The sequence below is a fragment of the Giraffa tippelskirchi genome, chromosome X (assembly GCF_054371585.1).
Source record: "Giraffa tippelskirchi isolate mGirTip1 chromosome X, T2T-mGirTip1v1.2.pri, whole genome shotgun sequence".
Taxonomy (NCBI): domain Eukaryota; kingdom Metazoa; phylum Chordata; class Mammalia; order Artiodactyla; family Giraffidae; genus Giraffa; species Giraffa tippelskirchi.
In genome coordinates, this window is record NC_137289.1 from 33,291,373 (window position 1) to 33,312,689 (window position 21,317).

The window sequence follows — 21,317 nt, forward strand, 5'->3', positions numbered from 1 at the left end:
CTCCCTTGGAGACTCACGCCACCCGTCTTGCACATCTCGGTGGTCCCAGTGGGGCAGAGAGGGGGGAGGATGGGTGTTGGAGATGAGGGTGGAAGAGAACGGATGCGTCTGTGTACACTCCTCCTGAGCACCTGGGAAACGTCGGAGATGTGCGTGGCCTACTGATGGTGACTGTGGCTCAGCAGTTTCCATCAGATGCACTAACCCATGTGACACACAGAACAAATATGCAGAGAATTCACAACTTTATTGAAAATACAGAAAACGTGCCCTAAAACAGTGGGTCAATGACTCAGCATTTGTATTTAACACACTTGGCAGGCACTGTGTGCCTGATGGTGAGGTATCAGAACTTCATTCTGGCTCAAAGGCACTTTCGCCAAAGCTGTCAGAGAGACCATTCAAGAGGAACCGGGGCTACAGAAAGGCCACTGGTGGTAGGGGACCAGGAAAGGCCCTGTGAGGGCGGCCGGAGTGAACGGAGGGTGGTGGAATCCAGGGCAGAGGAGGCAGAAACAGAGGGGGTAAGGTTAGCATGGGCAGCAAGAGCAGCATGGGGGGCATGGGCGGCATGGGGGCATGGGGGCCATGGGCGGCATGGGCAGCAAGAGCAGCATGGGGGGCATGGGCGGAATGGGGGGCATGGGCAGCATGGGGGGCATGGGCAGCATGGGCATCAGCTCCAGGGGCATCGGCTCCAGAAGGACCCAGTCCCAATTTGGCTCCTGAATGAGGATGGTGATGCAGGGTCCACCCCAGTTGCTGACCACAGGGTAGGCCGGGAGCCGAAGGGGTGCACCTCTGAACCTCAGTGCTCTCTGGCATTTCTTCCACATGGTCCTTCTATGCTTAAACCACACCTCCAATCAGAGAGAAAAACGGGCTGCGTTAGTACATGGAGCATTTAATGTCAGACAGGAAAAAACAGAGCGGGGAAATCTTGGTGACTTGAAGATGGGAAACTGCACCAGGAGAAGAAGCTATTTCCTTCTGGTTAAAAGTTTTTAGGACATTTACTTAAAGGCCCTGCCATCAGTCCCCCACCCCACCCCCAGCAAATGAGCACCGACGATGTGCCTGGCTCTGGACTGGCTTATGGCCTCGTATGTCCCCCCACCTATTACTATTCCTGCCCCTAACCCCACTCACTAGGCAGGTGCGCCTTCGTGATGGGGGAAGTTGAGCACAGGATAAAGTGGGTGCCTTTTAAAATCATACTGAGAGGAACGGGACCCATTTTGAATGACCCATCTTTGGTGCACAGTAAATAATCAATAGGCGCGGGCTGGATTTGTAAATAAAAGCTGTCCTCGGGGACCGATGCGACGGTCATAGAGACAGAGCTGGTGTTGCCAGGGAGGTTTGGTCGTGGGGGCCCAGGCACTCTGTGGCTCGTCTGCTGACACCAGTGGAGCTGAAGCCCTGGACACCGCCTTAGTACTAGACTGCAGATCAGAGAGGTTTAGACTGCTGCTGCTGCTGCTGCTGCTTAGTGGCTTCAGTCCTGTCCGACTCTGGGCGACCCCATGGACTGCAGCCTGCCAGCCTCCTCTGTCCATGGAACAAACTTCGCCCAAATTGACCGACATTCTTAAATCTTGGCCAGCCAAGAGATGGGGGCGGGGGGAGGAGGCAACCACTGTTGTCTTTCTCAGTTCTGCACTCTCCAGCCTGTCCCACCCTCCAAACCTGCCTGCGCTCAGGACCCAGTCAGCTCCCTCTGCTCTGGGTGTGGCTGCAAGGCCTTGGACCAGAGTCTCTGGTTCCCAGCATGGCCCTGCTCTCTAGGCACTGCCACTCAACCAGCAGGGCCCCATCGTCCCCTCATGCTTAAGGCAAGAGGGTGCAACCTGCATATTAGGAAGATAATCGACAACCACCCGGGTCAGGATTCACAAAATGGCTCCTTCTGAAATATGAGCCAACTCTTAACAACTGAAAGAAAAACCTGTGCTGTGGGTGCCACTGCTCCCTCAGCATCCCACTTATTGGAATTACATCATATTTAATAGTTTTGCATGTTTTCACACCGCAAATTTTACATGAAACCAAGGGCCTCCTGCTCTCTACCGCCTCATTTTTCCTCTCCCATCCTTAGTATCTGGGCTCTTCTGATGCATGAATATGTAGTCTTAAGGAGCCAGATTAATAGAGCTCCTTTTGAAGGGGGAGATAAGAGTGTACCAGGGATCAAATCTGCATAAAGATAAGCAAAATGCAAAACTGGCTAACTGAAGTTCTGGCGGCTACTACTTCCATATTCCCAGTACTGCTTTCATAGAGTAACTCTTGCTGTGTGTGAAAACAAGGGGAGATGTCTATTAAATATTTCTTTGGGAAATTCGTGCCATAGAATTTGGAAATAGGTGGGAACATTCTCTCTTTTCCCTTAGTTGTTTCCTGTGGGTCCTTTTTCCTTCAGAGCTCCACTAAGAGACCACTATGTAAACCCAGGAGAAGCATGTCACCAAAACTTCAGGTTTTCTTTCCCAGTGAGCTTGCTTTGCCTGCATGAAAGAGCAGAGGCCCGGGCCTCCCAAGCCCTGGCCAGACCTGACTGTGATCCTAGTCCCTGGCCTTAGGCTCCCAGCCTTGCTTTCCAGACCTCCCCACCCCAACCAGGTCTGCAGCCCGCATCCATCACCACCCTCACACAAGGGCTCTGCAGCAAAGTGAATAATAATACCTTCCTGATTTTTCTTCCTTCCTTCCTTAATTTTCTACTTTAACAAAATATTCCCTTGATACAACTTACTCTGTTCTAAAAACAACTATTCAGTTTCTGTGCCTTGAGGTACCGAGTAGTCATTACCATCTAAGTAAATGGGCAAGTACTTCGAGTTAACACAAGGAAGCTACTGGCTTGGAGCCATGGACCGTGGGCCATCAGAGAGAGATTCTTCAAAACCAATCCCTGAAAATAGTACGAAAAGGGCAGAAAAAAATCCTTAGCCATTAGAAATTGCTCAAAATAATATTCACTGATACATCTGGCAGTTTCATAATGTTGCATATATGCAGTATCTCCAATAAATATATTGATAGTGTCCAATTTTCTCAAACTCACCTTTCTAGGTCAGTGGAAATTTATTCAACTTATTTTAATATATATATTTAGACAAATTCCTAAGGGTCGCACATCTTTCCTCCATCTCCATCATAATGCACAACCGACTATGTTAGCAAAGTTTTCAGACTGCACATCAAACAATTTCAGAAAATTAAAATTTACAGCTGAAACTCTACACTGCTCTGAGTGAGTGTGAGTATGTGTCTGCTCAGTTGTGTCCGCCTCTTTGCGACCCCAGAGAGCCTGCCAGGCTCCTCTGTCCATGGTATTTTCCAGGCAAGAATACTAAAGCAGGTTGCCATTTCCTTCTCCAGGAGGTCTTCCTAAAACAGGGATGGAACCCCCGTCTCTTGTGTCTCCTGCGTTGCTCTACCAAACACACAAAAACAACAGCAGGAGGATCGGGCACTTGGAATTGTAAATTATCCCCCTCCCCATCAGTCTCAGCTAAACTAAACGTACATTTGTTGCTCATATGTTGCGTCCTGAGGTGAATTATTCCCTTACCCAAATGCCTGAATACTTGAAAATTCACTCCTTGCAGAAAGAGCTGATGCCTGGCTTACGTATTTTAGATAATTTAGTATACTTGGACCCCCTTTGTGTGCTGAGTCACTCAGTCGTGTCCAACTCTTTGTGACCTCGTGGACTGTAGCCCACCAGGCTCCTCTGTCCATGGGGATTCTCCGGGCAAGAATACTGGAGTGAGTTGCCACTCAAGGGGTGGACCCCCTTATAACCCAGCTATTTGGTGCATTAGTTTGAATAATTCCTAAGTCAGACTCAGTCCCAACATGAGTCCACAGAGAATTGCCCCTAAAGGATATCAGTGTTAGAAGGAGTTTACTTTACTGAAGTTCCCAAAGTCCCAGAAGTTCCAATCTTACTTCCCAAACATAGTGAAGGCTACAAAAACAAACCAACGTGAGAATGTCCAGGACAAGGTATCCAGTTCCTGAAGTGGGTTTTAGAAGAGCTGTTACGCCAAAGTGCTTTTTCCCAGTTTATTCACCTGCATTCTATCTTCAGTCACTCCCATGCATCTTGCAAGGTCCTGTCTGAGGGGGAATAATTACAAACATTCAGCATTTGACATTATGCATGAAATGAAATGTATGTTGTACATTTCTCACTATTTAAAATATTTATTCAGAGTAGCCAAGATAACAGCATAGGAAAACTCTGAGCTCACTTCCTCCCTTGGGCACACCAAAATTACAACTATATACAGAGAAGCTCTTGATGAGAATGACCTGAAAGGTGAGCAGACAAGATCTTCCACAACTACAGCTATAAAGAAGGAAACACGATAAGATGGACAGGAAGGGTGGAGAAGGGGTATAGTCAAGACTCACACCCACAGGTCGGAAACCCATATGTGCAGTGCTTAGTCGCTCACCGGTGTCCCACTCTTTGCGATGCCATGGACTGTAGCCCACCAGGCTCCTCTGCCATGGGGATTCTCCAGGCAAGAAAACTGGAGTGGATTGCCAAGCCCTCTTCCAGGGGATCTTCCCAACCCAGGAGTCGAACCCAGGACTCCCGCATTGCAGGGGGACTCTTAACCATCTGAGCCACCAGGCAACCCATATACAGGAAGATAATTATAATTGAAGAGATTTACCACAAGAAGCAAGGGGTCTGAGCACACTAGATTTCCTAGCCTGGGGTCCTGAGCCGGGAAGATAAGCTCTCGGAACATTTGGCTTTGAAGGCCAGCAGGGCTTCCTTTCAGGAGACCCGGGGGCTGTGAGAAATTGAGACTCCACTCGGAAAGGATGAACCCAAAATCTCACATGCTCCAGGACCCAGGGCAGAAGCAGTGATTTGAAAGGAGCCTCGGTCAGACCTGCCTGTGGATCCGGAGAATCTCCTGAAGAGGCAGGAAACAACTACCGCTCACCCTGGGGACAAAGACGCTGGCAGCAGCCAGTTTAAGGTGCTCGTTGGACCGTGAGGACTCTGCTGCTGGCAAGGGCCATTTTGAAATCTTCCCTCTAGACTATTAGTACTGTGACCCAGCCCTCCCACCAGTCTATTGGCACTAATCCCGACACACCCCAAACCAAGCAGCTAGCCAGGCAGGGACACAGCCTCACTCACCAACAAGTCAGTTGCCATAGGACCTCCTGAGTCCCCAGTCACCCAAGAACCAGACTTGCCCGCCAGAGGTCCCAGGACCCAGCCCCAAACACCAGTGGGGCCAGCAGCCTCTGCACTAGGCAACGCCTGGTAACCAACAGACCTGGGGTCCACCCATGGTAGTCAGCCCACCACATCAGAAGGGCTCATGCAGCCCATACAGAAAGCACCCCTGGAGCATATAGCTCTCTCTGACGACCGGAGGAAGTGACACAGTATATTTAATGTGATCAAAGGAAAAAATCTACAACAAAGAATACTCTACCTGGAAAAGCTATCATTCAGAGTTCAAGAAGAGATAAAGACTTTTAGAGACAAGCAAAAGCAAAGTGTTCGACACCACAAAACATGCTTTAAAAGAAATGTTAAAGGAACTTCTCTAAGCAAAAAAGAAAAAGGCTATTAATACAAATAAGAAAAGAGTAAAAAGTAAAGTTATAAGCTTTTACACAGCAAAGGAAGCCATAAAGAAAACGAAAGTCCATAGGGTTTACGAAATAGTAGAAAATATTTGTGAATGATGCAATCGACATGAGCTTAACTTTCAAACACTTCATACAACTCAATAACAGCAACAAAAAACAACCCAATCAAAAAATGAGAAGACCTAAATAGACATTTCTCCAAAGAAGACATGTATGTGTGTGTGTGCACACATGTGCTCTATTGTGTCCAACTCATTGTGAATGTGTGGGACTGGAGCCTGTCAGGCTTCTCTGTCCATGGAATTTCCAAGCCAAGAATCCATGGGGTCACAAAGAGTTGGACACAACTGCGCGCGCGCGTGCCCGCACACACACACACACGCACACGCACACACGCACACGCACACACACACACACACACGTGTCTTCTTTGGAGAAATCTCTCCTTTGGTCTTCTGCCATTTTTTGATTGGGTTGGGTTTTTGTTGTTGTTTTTATTAAGTTGTATGAGCTATTTCTGTATTTTGGAAATTAAGCCCGCCCAGACATTTCTTCAAAGAAGACATATAGATGGCCATCAGGCACGTGAAAAGATTCTCAACACTGCTCATCCCACATCTGGGCATATATCTAGAAAAGAGAAAAACTCTAATTAGAAAAGATACACACACACCGATGTTCATAGTGGCACTGTTGACAACAGCTAAAACATGGAAGCACCCTAAGTGTTCATCAACAGATGAATGGATAAAGATGTGGTATGTATATGCAATGGAATATTACTCAGCCATAAAAAGAATGAAATTCTGCCTTTTGTAACCATGTGGATGGACCTGGATAGTATTAGGCTAAGTGAATTAATTCCAATAAAGACAAACACCGTAAGATATCACTTACATGCAGAATTCAAAAAAAAACAGTACACATGAACTTTTTTACAAACAGAAACAGATTCACAGACGTAGAAAACATATTTCTGGTAACCGAGGAGGGGGAATGAATTGGGAGTATGAGATTAACAGATGCACACTACCATATATAAAATAGATAAACAACAAGGATTTACTGTATAGCACAGGGAAGGTTATTCACTATCTTATGATAAACTGTAAAGGAAAAGAATCTGAAAAAGAATACATATACACAACATGTATACGTAAGTATAACCAAAAACACTATCTATATAAACCTCATGGTAGCCACAAACCAAAAATCTATAATGGACACACATACAACAAAAGAGAAAGCAATCCAAACATAACACTAAAGAAAGCCATCAAATCACAAAGGAAGAGCGCAAAGAAGAAGAAAAGAACAAAAAGAAAAGAATTAACAAAATGGCAGTAAATATATACTTACCAATAATTACTTTAAATATAAATGGAATAAACGCTTCAATTAAAAGACACAGAGTGGCTGACTGGACACAGAAACAAAACCCACGTACATGCTGCCTACAGGAGTCTCCCTTCAGATCTAAAGACTCAGACAAAAAGAGAGAGGATGGAAAAAGGTATTCATGCAAATGTCAATCAAAAGAAAGCTGGGGTAGCAACACTTGTATCAGATAAACTTGTCTTTCAAACAGAGACCATAACAAGAGACAAAGAAAGACTACATAATGAACATGCAATCAGCTCAAGAAGATGTAACAACTGTAAATATATAGGCAGCCAACATAAGAGCACCTAAAATACATACAGTACATACAAACAAACATAAAGGAGAAACTGACAGTAAGCATCACATTCAGGACTTTGCCACCCCACTTACATCAACGGACAGATCATCCAACAGAAAATCCATAAGGAAACACTGACCTCAAGTGACATATTAGACTTAGTGGACTCATAGAGCATCCCATCCAAAAGCAGCAGAATACACGTTCACAGTTTAGGAATGTCGACATTTTAGGAATCAGTGAACTAAGGTGGACTGGAATGGGTGAATTTAGCTTGGATGGCCATTATATATACTACTGTGGGCAGGAATCCCTTAGAAGAAATGGAGTAGCCATCATAGTCAACAAAGGAGTCCAAAATGAAGTACTTGGATGCAATCTCAAAACCGACAGAATGATCTCTGTTCATTTCCAAGGCAAACCATTCACCATCACAGTAATCCAAGTCTACGCCCCGACCAGTAACGCTGAAGAAGCTGAAGTTGAACGGTTCTATGAAGACCTATAAGACCTTCTAGAACTAACACCCCCCAAAAGATGTCCTTTTCATTATAGGGGACTGCAATGCAAGAGTAGAAAGTCAAGAGATATCTGGAGTAACAGGCAAATTTGGCCTTGGAGTACAGAATGAAGCAGGGCAAAGACTAATCGAGTTTTGCCAAGAGAACGCACTGGTCATAGCAAACACCCTCTTCCAACAACACAAGAGAAGACTCTACACATGGACATCACCAGATGGTCAACACCGAAATCAGATTGGTTATATTCTTTGCAGCCAAAGATGGAGAAGCTCTATACAGTCCGCAAAAACAAGACCAGGAGCGGACTGTGGCTCAGATCATGAACTCCTTATTGCCAAATTCAGACTTAAATTGAAGAAAGTAGGGAAAACTACTACACCATTCAGATATGACCTAAATTAAATCCCTTAGGATTATACAGTGGAAGTGACAAATAGATTGAAGGGATTAGGTCTGATAGACAGAGTACCTGATGAACTATGGACAGAGGTTCAATGACATTGTACAAGAGGCAAGGATCAAGATCATCCCCAAGGAAAAGAAATGCAAAAAGGCAAAATGGCTGTCTGAGGAGGCCTTAGAAACAGCTATGAAGAGAAGAGAAGCGAAAGGCAAAAGAGAAAAGGAAAGATATACCCATTTGAATGCAGAGTTCCAGAGAATAGCAAGGAGAGATAAGAAAGACATCCTCAGCAATGAATGCAAAGAAATAGAGGAAAACAGCAGAATGGGAAAGACTAGCGATCTCTTCAAGAAAATTAGAGCCCGGCGGCCTCTAGGTTGCGGCGGGGAGGGGCCGCGGCGGCGGGCGGAGCCCTCGGAGCCAGCCTCCAGGGCGCGGGTGTCCGCGCCGCCGCCTGGCCCGCCGCCCGGGTCGGGTGAGGTGGGGGCCGTGCACGGCTCTGGTCCCCCCCGGCCCGTCCCCCTCCGGACCGGGGCGCGCCGCCCGGTGGCTCTCCGTCCGCTCCTCGCTCCTCACGCAGCCCCTCCGCACGACCCCGAGCGGAGGCGCCGAGAGAAAGTGAGGAAGAGCAGGCTGCGGGAGGGCCTGGATTTGCTAGTGGAACTAGGTTTTTCCCGAAAGAGGTGACAGAATAACTGAGAAGAATCTGCTGGACTGTGGAGTCCAGTCCTGAGCTCAGTAGGGAAATAGCAAGCTCATCTATAACCAGATCTACAGCATATACTTTTTTTAAGAATCAACATTGAGCAATTTTCTGAAAGTAAACCATGAAAGCCCTCTTGGAGGCCGCACACCTGTCTGCGAACTTGAACCTGAGAAATGGACGTTTTTTCCATCAGGGTGATCTCCTTCTTCAGCTGAATCATCAGAAGTGGTGAGAAGAAGAGACCCCCTACCCAACCAAACTGCTTCAGACAAATTCAATCAGTCTATCAAGGAATGGAGCTGTGCAGCGTGGCCAGATCACCATCTGCCTGCACCACCACTGAGCTGTCTCTCTAGGACTGCCACCTACATGTAGGCTGCACCCAGTGCAGGGCATCTGGCTGAGGCAGGGGTTGGGAGTGAAATCCTGCTCCATTCACCAAGCCAAGTTTATTGGTGCCTGGCCAAATGATGTGGCTTCTTTTTCTGATTTGCAGCAGTGCACCCTGTACGGTCTAGTGGCATGTCTGACCATCCCCATCCCATACCCCAGTCCTATCTGAGATTCTCTTCCTTACCTCAGATGGATTCAAGATTTTCATGAACAAATTAGGTGTCTTGCAAAAGATGAAACGTTTGACCCCAATTGAAATTAATTTCATAGGTGAAGCTCAAAATATTACCATATGTAGGAATTATGTATATATTTATACATGTATGCATATACAGTTAAGTAGATACCATTGTCTATGTATCAGAAGTTAGCACAGTTTAAATGGGTAAATGTTTAAAATAAAACTATTTGGGGTATTTGAAAAAAAAAAAAAAGAGAAAATTAGAGATACCAAGGGAACATTTCATGCAAAGATGGGCTCGATAAAGGACAGAAATGGTATGGACCTAACAGAAGCAGAAGATATTAAGAAGAGGTGGCAAGACTACACAGAAGAGCTATACAAAAAAGTTCTTCATGACCCAGATAACCACGATGGTGTGGATCACTCACCTACAGCCAGACATCCCGGAATTCGAAGTCAAATGGGCCTTAGGAAGCATCACTACAAACAAAGCTAGGGGAGGTGATGGAATTCCAGTTGAGCTATTTCAAATCTTAACAGATGATGCTGTGAAAGTGCTGCACTCAATATGCCAGTAAATTTGGAAAACTCAGCAGTGGCCACAGGACTGGAAAAGGTCAGTTTTCATTCCAATCCCAACGAAAGGGAATGACAAAGAATGCTCAAACTACCACACAATTGCACTCCCCTCTCACGCTAGGAAAGTAATACTCATAATTCTCCAAGCCAGGCTTCAACAGTACGTGAACAATGAACTTCCAGATGTTCAAGCTGGATTCAGAAAAGGCAGAGGAACCAGAGATCAAATAGCGAACATCCGTTGTATCATCGAAAAAGCAAGAGAGGTCCAGAAAAACATCTATTTCTGCTTTAATGACTATGCCAAAGCCTTTGACTGTGTGGACCACAGCAACTCTGGAAAATTCTTAAAAAGATGGGAATACCAGACCACCTGACCTGCTTCCTGAGAAATCTGTATGCAAGTCAGGAAGCAACAGTTAGAACTGGACATGGAACAACAGACTGGTTCCAAATCGGGAAAGGAGTAAGTCAAGGCTGTTTACTGTCACCCTGCTTATTTAACTTATATGCAGAGTACATCATGAGAAACGCTGGGCTGGAGGAAGCACACGCTGGAATCAAGATTGCCGGGAGAAATATCAATAACCTCAGATATGCAGATGACACCACCTTTATGGCAGAAAGTGAAGAAGAAATAAAGAGCCTCCTGATGAAAGTGAAAGAGTAGAGTGAAAAAGTTGGCTTAAAGCTCAGCGTTCAGAAAACTGAGTTCATGGCATCTGGTCCCATCACTTCATGGCAAATAGATGGGGAAACAGTGGAAACAGTGGCAGACTTTATTTTGGGGGGCTCCAAAATCACTGCAGATGGTGACTGCAGCCATGAAATTAAAAGATGCTTGCTCCTTGGAAGAAAACTTATGACCAACCTAGACAGCATATTAAAAAGCAGAGACATTACTTTGCCAACAAAGGTCCGTCTAGTCAAAGCTATGGTTTTTCCAGTAGTCACGTATGGATGTGAGAGTTGGACTATAAAGAAAGCTGAGTGCTGAAGAATTGATGCTTTTGAACTGTGGTGCTGGAGAAGACTCTTGAGAGTCCCTTGGACTGCAAGGAGATCCAACCAGTCCATCCTAAAGGAAATCGGTCCTGAATGTTCATTGGAAGGACTGATGCTGAAGCTGAAACTCCAATACTTTGGCCACCTGATGGGAAGAACTGACTCATTGGAAAAGACCCTGTTGCTGGGAAAGATTGAAGGCAGGAGGAGAAGGGGATGAAAGAGGATGAAATGGGTGGATGGCATCGCTGACTCATTGGACATAAGTTTGAGTAAACTCCGGGCTTTGGCGCTGGACAGGGAGGCCTGGCATACTGCAGTCCACGGGATCACAAAGAGTCAGACACGACTGAGCAATTGAACTGAACTGAACTGAACGCGTTCTCAAGTGTACATGGAACATTCTCCACAAAACAAGTCTCAATAAATTTACGAAAATTTAAATGGTATCAAACATCTTTTCCAACTACAGTGCTGTGAGACTAGAAATCAACTACAAGGAAAAAAACTTCAAAAAAAACACAAACACATGGAGGCTAAACAAAATGCTACCGAACAATGAATAAGTCATCGAAGAAATCAAAGATGAAATAAAGAAAAAATCCAGCAACAAATGAAAATGAAAACACAATAATCCAAAGTCTATGGGATGCACTAAAAGCAGTTTTCAGAGGGAGGTTTGTAGTAATTCAAGCTTACTTCAGGAAATAAGAAAAATCTCACATAAGCAACCTAACCGCACACCTAAAGGAACTAGAAAAAGGAGAACCAGCAAAACCCAAAGTTAGTACAAGGGAGAAATCATAAAGATCAGAGAAGAAATAAATGAAATAGATTTTAAAATATATAAAATAGCAATGCAAATAAGAGTTGATTCTTTGAAAATGTAAATGAAATTAATAAATGTTTAGCCAGACTCATCAAGAAAAAAGAGGGTCCAAATCGATAAAATCAGAAATGAAAAAGAAGTTACAATCAACACCACAGAAATACAAAAGATCATAAGAGACTACTATGAACAATTATTTAGACATCAATAAAATGATAACCTAGAAGAAATTAACAGATTCCTAGATATGTACATTCTCCCAAGGCTGAGGCAAGAAGAAATAGAAAATTTGAACAGATCAATTACTAGTAATGAAACTGAATTGGAAAATTAAAAAGGATGTATTTATTTTACAGCAGCAGGAATATAGCCAATATCTTATAATAACTTCAAATGAAGGATAATCTATAAACATTTTCAGTCAGTATGTTGCACATCTGAAACTCATAGAATATTTGAAATCAACTACACCTCAATGAAACAGACATCAGTAATCACGAGAGCAATGCAAACCCAAACTACAATGAGATGTCACCTCACACAGGTCAGAATGGCTCTCAAGAAGAAGACTCCAAATACCACATGTTGGAGAGCACGCGGGGAAAGAGAGCGCTTGCGCACTGTTGGCGGGAGTGTAAACCGGTGCAGCCACCGCGGGGAACAGTATCAGGTTCTTCACAAAATTAAAACCAGAACCACCGCATGACCCAGAAATTTCAATCCTGCGCATATATCTGGAAACAAAACAAAACACTACCTCAGAAAGCTACACGCACCCGTGTTCATGCAGCATTATTCACAACAGCCAAGATATGGAGGAAACGTAAGTGTCCATCATCATGCTGCTGCTGCTGCTGCTGCTAAGTCGCTTCAGTCGTGTCTGACTCTGTGCGACCCCATAGACGGCAGCCCACCAGGCTCCACCGTCCCTGGGAGTCTCCAGGCAAGAACACTGGAGTGGGTTGCCATTTCCTTCTCCAGTGCATGAAAGGGAAAAGTGAAAGTGAAGTCGCTCAGTCGTGTCCGACTCTTAGCGACCCCACAGCCGGCGGCAGCCCGCCAGGCTCCTCCATCCATGGGATTTTCCAGGCAACAGTACTGGAGTGGGCTGCCATTGCCTTCGGAACGGATTAAGAAGATATGGTATAGACATACAATAGAATACTACTCAACGTGACAAAGAATGAAATTTTGCCATCTGCAACAACATAGATGGACTGGGAGGGTATTATGCTTAATGAAATAAATAAGTAGGACAGAGAAAGGCAAATAGTGTATGATATCACTTATATGTGAAATCTAAAAATGAAAACAGACTATTGAATATAACAAAAAAGAAACAAGTCTCATAGATATAGAGAATAAACTAGTGGTTACCAGTGAGGAGAGACAGGAGAGAGGGACAAGATAGGGGTAGTGGATTAATAAGTACAAACCACCATCTATAAAATAAATAAGCTACAAGGATATATGGCACAATCCAGGGAATATAGCCAATATTTCATAAGAACTATAGTGGAGTACAACCTTTAAAAATTGTGACCTCGCCTTCTCCCACAGAGTCCAGGAGTCTGTTCTTTATGTCTGTGTCTCTTTTGCTGTGTCAGAGAAATCGTGACATCTTTAATCTACCACAGATCCCAATATTCGATGTGTATAATCCTAATCATTGTAACATGTTTTTTTTTAAAGCAGAAAAAATTGGAAATAACCTGAACATCCATCACTGGAATTAAATAAGTTTAAATTATCTTAGTAAGTTAGTTTAAATTTATAAAATTAAATACTATGCACCCATTAAAAACAATGGGGATATTTTTAATAAAATATTATAAAAATATTACCATGAGATATTTTGAGTAAAAAAAGCACAGGTTAGTATGTGTGTAGTATGGTACCATCTGTGTGAAAGGAGGAAAATAAAATGCATTTGTATTTACTTGTATTTGCACGAAACAGCTATGGAATATGCATTCTTGTTGGGGGTGATATCACCACTGAAGGGGTAAAAATTGGTTCTTGTGTGGGAGGAATCTGAATATTTTTATGTAAGGAGCACAGTTATATGTAGAGTACAAAAACAGATACACAGTATACCTGTGTATTCAAATTAAAGGAGGAGCCAATAATCAGGAAGAAATGTCTTCAAAGCCTCCTCAGGAGAGTGACGATGCAAAAAGGTTTGCGGAAAAAAAAGGATGAGAGACATCCTTTTCTAGAAGGATGTAAAGAAATGAGTCCAGATGGCTGTCTGAGAGAGCAGAAATGAGTTACTGGGAAAAGGAAGGGACAAGAATAAGGATGTTCAGTGTGTTCTCGTTCATATTTTTAGTGTTGGAATCATGGGACAATAGCATCTATCTAACTTTAAAAAACTGTTGTGTGAAAATTGTATAAATCTTAATTATGCTGAATTGGGTAAAAAAAAGATACAAGCTTTTGGTTATAAGAAGAATAAGTACTAGTGATGTAGTATACACATGATGACTATAGTTAATACTCCCCTATGATGTATATGAAAATTAAGAGAATAAATCCTAAGAGTTCTCATTACAAGGAAGAAAATACTTTTTGATATCTATGTGAGATGATGAATGTTCACTACATTTATTGTGAACATGTAATCATTTCATGATGTGTATAAGTGAAAGCATTATGCTGTGTACCTTAAACCTGTACAGTGATATATGTCAATTTTATCCTAATATATCTGGAAGAAAAAAATTGAAAAAAAAATAAAATAAAAAAAAACAGTAACTCTTTCATGAAATTGTAAGATATTAAATTACAAGATATAACATATAGTATAATGGTGCTAGATGCATATGACAACTATGTAATATAAATTATATCTGATTATAATGATCATAATCTGGTTACAATCATTGATTATATCTGGCTTTGTTATTTTCACATGCTATGTGAGTACCATATTTCTGAGAGTTTCTCTAAATTATCTCTTTTGTCTTTCCATTAATATCCACTACAATATTGTCACCTAAATCTTAAATAATTCTCAAATATGTCCTCTCCTCCATATCAGAGTTGCTGCTGCCTTTGTGTAGGCTATAATCTTCCAATGGTATTATAAAAATAAGCTCCTAATTCTATTTTGCAATTATCTAAACTTGATATAGAGTTTTATGTCTTCATATCTTTGCCCTAGAAGCATCTTTAGACATCATCATCAACTCTGTCGTATGGTTATATATTGATTCTGCCCAATATGTAGCAGTAAATATAAAAACAGAAATGATAGTTTAACTGGCTTGTATATAAAACTGTTCATTTTTTTAATGCAGAAATTTTCTTCACAAAGATAAATATATTATTGTGATATTCTGATACTATTGTTTTTATTAAAAAACACAATTCTAAATAAATACTTTGAAATCAAAAAAAATTGTGAATCACTATGTTGTACGCCTAAAACTTACGTAATATTGTATATCAACTATTCTTCAATTTTTTAAAAAAGGTAACTTTCAAGTCTCCACCAAAAGTCTATTAGAACTAATAAATGAATTCAGTAAAGTTTCAGGATTCAAGATTAATATATAGAAATGTGTTGCTTTTCTATACACTTAATAATAAGCTATCAGAGAAAGCAAGAAAACAATCCCATTTAAAATAGCATTAAAAAGAATAAAATACCGAAGAATAATCGTAACCAAGGAGGTTTGGTTTCACCAAAGGAAGCGCAATACACTTTCACCAAGTGAAAGACCTATACTCTGAAAACCATCAAACCCTGCTGAAGGCATTTAAAAATTATACCAAGAAATGCAAAGATAATCTATGTTCTTGGACTGGAAGAACTAATATCGCTAAAATGTCCATAAAACCCAAAGCAATCTACAGATTTAATGCAATTCCTATCAAAATACATGGCAGGGAAGGAAATCAAAAAAAAGAGGGGCTGTGTATATGTATAGCTCACTCATTTTGCTATACTGCAGAAACTAATACAACATTGTAAAGCAACTATACTCCAATGAAAATTAACTAAAAAACAAAAAGTACCTACAAAAAAGTGGAATATATGACATTGTTCACCCTACAATAAATTCACCCAAAAAAGAAATAATCCTGAAATTTATATGAAACCCTCATAAGACCCCCAAATGGCCAAAGTAATCTTGAGAAAAAAGAACAAAGCTGGAGGTCTCACACTCCCTGGCTTCAGACTATACCACAAAGCTATAGTCATCAATGCACTTCCCTGGCAGTCTAGTGGTTAAGACACCTGACACCGCCCTTTCACTACAGGGGGCTTGGGTTCCATCCCTGGACAGAGAAGATTCTGAATGCCATGGGGTGCGGCCAAAAAAAAAAAAACACAAAACACCTCAGTATGGTACTGGCATTAAAAACACATACACTAGAACAGACTAGAGAGTCCAGAAATAAACCCAAGTACTTACCGTCAATTACTCTATGACAAAGCAGGTAAGAACATACAATAGGGAAAAGAGTCACTTTAATAAGTGGTGCTAAGAATACTGGACAGCTGCGTGTAAAAGAAATTAGAACATTTTCTCACAGAACATTAAAAAATAAACTCAAAATGGATCAATGACCTAAAGGTAAGACCAGATACTATAAAACTCCTAGAGGAAAACATAGGCAGAACACTCTTTGACATAAATCACAGCGATAATTTTTGGGATCTGTCTCCTAAGGCAAAAGAAATAAAAGCAAAAACAAACAAATGAGACCTAATTAAACTTAAAGGCTTCTGCACAGCAAAGGAAACCATATACAAAGCAAAAGGACAACCTACTGGACGGGAGAAAATTTTTGCAAAGGATATTACTGACAAGGGGTTAATATCCAATATTTATAAAAACAGGTCGGGCTTCCCTCATAGCTCAGTTGGTAAAGAATCCACCTGCAATGCAGGAGACCCTGGTTCTATTCCTGGGTCGGGAAGATCTGCTGGAAAAGGGATAGGCTACCCACTTCAGTATTCTTAGGCTTCCCTTGTGTGGCTCAGCTGGTAAAGAATCTGCCTGCAATGCAGAAGACCTGGATTCGAGCCCTGGATTGGGAAGATCCCCTGGAGGAGGCAAAGGCTACCCACTCCAGTATTCTGGCCTGGAGAATTCCATGGACTGTAGAGTCCATGGGGTCACAGAGTCGGACACAACTGGGTGACTTTCACGCCACTTCATACAACTCAGTATCAAAAAACAAAGAACCTAATGCAAAAATGGGCAAAGACCTGAATAGACATTTTGCCAAGGAAGATACACAGATGGCCAACGGACATATGAAAAAAAAAAGCTCAACACTGTTAATCGTCAGAGAAACGCAATTCAAAACCACAATGAGATCACCTCATACCTGTCAAATGGCTATCATCAAAAGGATAACAAATGTTGGCAAGGATGTGGAGAAAAGGGAATCCTACACTGTGGGAATGTAAACTGGTGCAGCCACTATGGAAAACAGTATGGAGGTTTCTCAGGAAAACTCAAATTAGAACTACCATACGATCCAGCGATTCCACTCTTGGGTAAATATCAAAGAAAACGAAAACAGTAATTCAAAATGATATCTGCACCTCAATGTTCATAGCAGCATTATTTACAACAGCCAAAAGATGAAAGCAACCTAAGTGCCCAGTAACAGATAAATGGATAAAGAAGATGTGATATATATATATATATATATATATATACAATGGAATACTTCTCAGTCATAAAAATGAATGAAATTCTGCTATTTGTAACAATGTGGATGGACCTAGAGAGTACTATATTTAGTGAAATAAATCAGAGGCAGAAAGACAAACACTGTATGATTTCACTTACACGTGGAATCTAATAAGTGAAACAAATGAAAAAACGTAGCTAAACAGAGACAAAATTATAGATACAGAGAAAAAAAACAGGTGGTTGTCTGAAAGGAGGGGTGGGGGGAGGAGAGAAATAGGGGAAGGAGATTAAGAGGTAAAAACTTCCAGTTACAAAATCAATAACTGGTATGAAATGTACGGTGTGGGGAATATAGTCAATAATTATATAATATCTTTTATGGTGACAGACTTATGGTGATCATTTTTAAATGTATAGAAATAATGGTACACCCATGGCGGATTCATCTCAATGTATGGCAAAACCAATACAATATTGTAAAGTAAAAAAATAGATAAATAAATAAATTTAGAAATAATGAATCACTAGGTTGCATAACAAGAACTAACATATTGTTGTAGGTCCGTTACACTTCAAAAGTAATCAAACTGAAAAAAAAGAGATTAGATTGGTGGTTACCAGAGGGAGTCAGGTGGGGGAACTGGGTGAAGGCAGTCAAAAGGTATAAATGAGATATAGGCAGTTCTGGACACCCAAATCAAGGGGCATCTTGAGTTTGACACTTGAGAAAGGGAGAAATTGGGCTGATTCTTAGAATTATCACACAGCAAAAGCCAACCGAACTTGGAGTAATCAAACTGAACAGAAAATACTGAGCCAAAGTTGATGCTATTTACCATCCTTTCTCATTAACTCATCTCCTACCACCATGGAGGTTTCCATGAAACGGTTTGCCTACAGCCTCTCCAATCAGTCCTCCTCTGTCTCTTGCAAGCTTCTGTCACTCTTTCAATATTCCCTAGCTCATTGAGTATTCCACCAGCCATTCAGTTGGGCAAATCAGAAATTCAGATATTTTTCTTAATCATTTCCCTTTACTCCTATGTCCAAATTACCATGAATCGCTATCAATTTTACCTGCTAAATACCTCTTTAATCTGTTCACTTCTATCCATTACCACACCATCACCTCTGGCCTTGCCTACTGAACAGCCTCCTAGGATCAAATCTCAGCCACATTCGAGCTGTGTGGATCTTGGGCAAGTCTCTTCACGTCTCTTGGCTTCAGTTTTTCTAACAGGTCAAGCAGGGATAAAAAAACAATAGCTGCCACATTCACATAGGGTTGTGAAGATTCAATGACAATCTGTAGGAAACCCTTTAGGGCAAGTGCTTAACACAGTAAGTACAATGTAAATGATAGCTTTTAAAATCTTTTCTGCATTCAGACACTCAGCAATCCATTCATTCTCCACTCTGTGGCTTGCTTTAGGGACAATTCTACCTCCGGCACAAACTTTAAGGGTAACTAAAAATTCAGTAATTAAGACAAAGGATGTTCTAACGTAGTATTTGGGCTTCCCTGGGGCTCAGCAGGTAAAGCTTCCTCTTGCAATGCCGGAGACCTGGGTTCGATCCCTGGGTTGGGAAGATCCCCTCGAGAAGCAAACTGCTATCCACTCCAGTATTCTGGCCCGGAGAATTCCATGGACTATACAGTCCGTGGGGTCTCAAAGAGTCTGACACGACTGAGAGACTTTCACTTTCACATTCAATGTAGTATTTACATTAACGCAAATATAATCCATGAATAACTGATGACCAATATTTTAAATCAAAGTAGAATCCAACCGCGCACGTGCTCCACCATACCTCCAGCGACTCATTTGTTAACTATGGGCCGACAGTTTCCCGACATGACTTATTCAAACTCCCCACCTTAATACTGACTCGATTCCCACCGGGCAGAGCCCCCGCCCCAGGCCCTGGGGTTTTCAACTCCAGAGCTGAGGACAGGGACCCGCTCGCCTCAGCCCGCGCCCCCGGAGCCGCCCGCTTACCGCATGGCCACGCTGAGATACGGAGTGTGGTGGAAAGTTCTCTCCAGCTCCCGCATCTGCTCCAGCGTGAAGGTGGGCCGGGAGACTCGGTGGCGCCTGCCTGCCCCCCTCCAAACCTCGATGGCGGCTCCCCGGCGCTGCTCCTCCCCGCCCTTCTCTCCGCCCTCGCCGCCGCCCGCGCGCGCCTCAGCGTCTATCTCAGCCTTGGCGTAGCGGCTTCCCCCGTCTGGGGGGCCCGCATCTCCCGCGCCCACATTGCCGCCTTCCTTTTCTTCTCCTTCTTCATATCCCGCCTCTTTCCCCTCCGCGGCTGCTCCCTGCTCAGGTTTGGACTGAGCCTTCGGCTCCTCTCCCTCTTCTCCAGGAAGCGAGATCTTCGCGGGCTCAGCCTCTGCAAGAGAAGAAACCCGAAGACAAAGGTCAGGCCGTCGAGCGAGCCCGCTGAGGAAGAGGAGGGAACCCGCCGCGTCTGAGGAGGAATCCTCCTGCTCGCCCCTCCCTAGGGAAATTCGTTTCCTGGTATCCTCTGAACCGAGTGCCCAGCCTGCCACTGACCGTGCACTTCTTCCCAATTGTCCTTGACCCCCAGCCTGAGGAAGCCCGCAACGACCGCGTCGGTGTCGCTATGGGCACTGTGGCCACGCTGCGGCTGAGGCTTCATGTTCCGACCGCTGTCCAGGAGGCTGTGCCTTCAGCGGAGGCTGTCCTGGGTCTCCCGAGATCCCGGCTCTAGACTCAGGGCTAGAAGCGGCGGCCCGCGATTCGGCACCGTTAGGGCTACACTGGCGTCGGGTCAGGACTAGAGTCCGGATAGACGCCCTCCGGGGGTTTATCGTCGGCTGCTGGGGGTTGGGTCGGCTGAAGTGCGCATGCGGCAGGAGCTTGGCGGTCCTGGCGGCAGGGGGAGGGAGGGGGGAGGAGGTATGGGGGGCAATTCTAGGTGCGCACCACAGGGGGCGCTGGTAGGGAGCATGAGTGAGAGCAGAACTCAGGCCCCCAAGTTGCAACTTAGCTGAACAAGTACTGCGCACTTGGTCCGGCGTCTTCCCAGACCGAGGGCCTGTGCCTGATTTGTGGATGGGAAGAACGGGCCCCCACCCTCGCTCCGTAGACCTTGGAGAAACGTTTGGGGACTATCTCCTGGCTCAGCCCCATATCCAGCAGCCAGTACTAAGCAAGGAGAAGCAATCAAACTAATATGTTCACCCCTTGGTGTTGCCGGGGATTGGTTCTGGGACCCGCCGAGGATACCAAAATCTGCGCATGCTCGAGTCCCATAGCGGGCCCTCCGCATCTGCGGATGTGAAACCCACGGATATGGAGGGCCGTCTGTGTGTCTACAGAAAAAAACCCGTGTATAAGTGGACCAGCTAGGCCTTTGCTTGCTCTGAGTTTTTGCAGTGAGGCTGAAGTCCGAGTCTGCCATACTCCAGCGGTCTCCAGGAGCAGGAGTTCAGGGCTGGGTTTTCTGAGCAGGCGGGGTGCTCAGATGCGCTATGAAAACAAAACAAAACCCCAGCCCACTCCCTTAAGAAAGGCCCTTAGCCTATTTTAGTAACGAATCCACATCAAATATTAAGTGTGGAAACCTGCACAGTGTTTAGAGCACTCAAGGGGTACAGAGAGCACCCCTTCCTTTTGTTTTTGCCTTTGTTGCAACTATGGATTGTGCTACATCTTTATAAACAGCCCCTATTGCTTCTGGCTGTAAATCCTCTA

General features: G+C 43.6%; 1 protein-coding gene across 1 annotated transcript; it reads right to left on the reverse strand.

Annotated features, from left to right (window-relative positions):
* Positions 1 to 226: 226 nt before the first annotated feature.
* LOC145535967 (uncharacterized) lies at positions 227 to 20,465 on the reverse strand. The gene is made up of 4 exons (XM_081564314.1): positions 20,154 to 20,465; positions 19,599 to 19,989; positions 4,083 to 4,128; positions 227 to 860 (listed from the first exon to the last, which is right to left on the reverse strand). The coding sequence occupies exons 1-4, from the start codon at positions 20,257 to 20,259 to the stop codon at positions 531 to 533; spliced, it is 873 nt and encodes a 290-aa protein (XP_081420440.1). The 5' UTR covers positions 20,260 to 20,465; the 3' UTR covers positions 227 to 530.
* Positions 20,466 to 21,317: the final 852 nt, after the last annotated feature.

Bases quoted from the DNA above. Each gene is read 5' to 3' on its own strand.
- LOC145535967 (XM_081564314.1), bottom strand. From the start codon at position 20,259: ATGAAGCCTCAGCCGCAGCGTGGCCACAGTGCCCATAGCGACACCGAC. The intron at 4,129-19,598 runs GTAAGCGGGCGG...ATTCCCCCTCAG, and splicing joins TATCTCAGCGTGGCCATGCG to ACAGGACCTTGCAAGATGCA. The intron at 861-4,082 runs GTGAATAAACTG...CTCTGATTGGAG, and splicing joins TGACTGAAGATAGAATGCAG to GTGTGGTTTAAGCATAGAAG.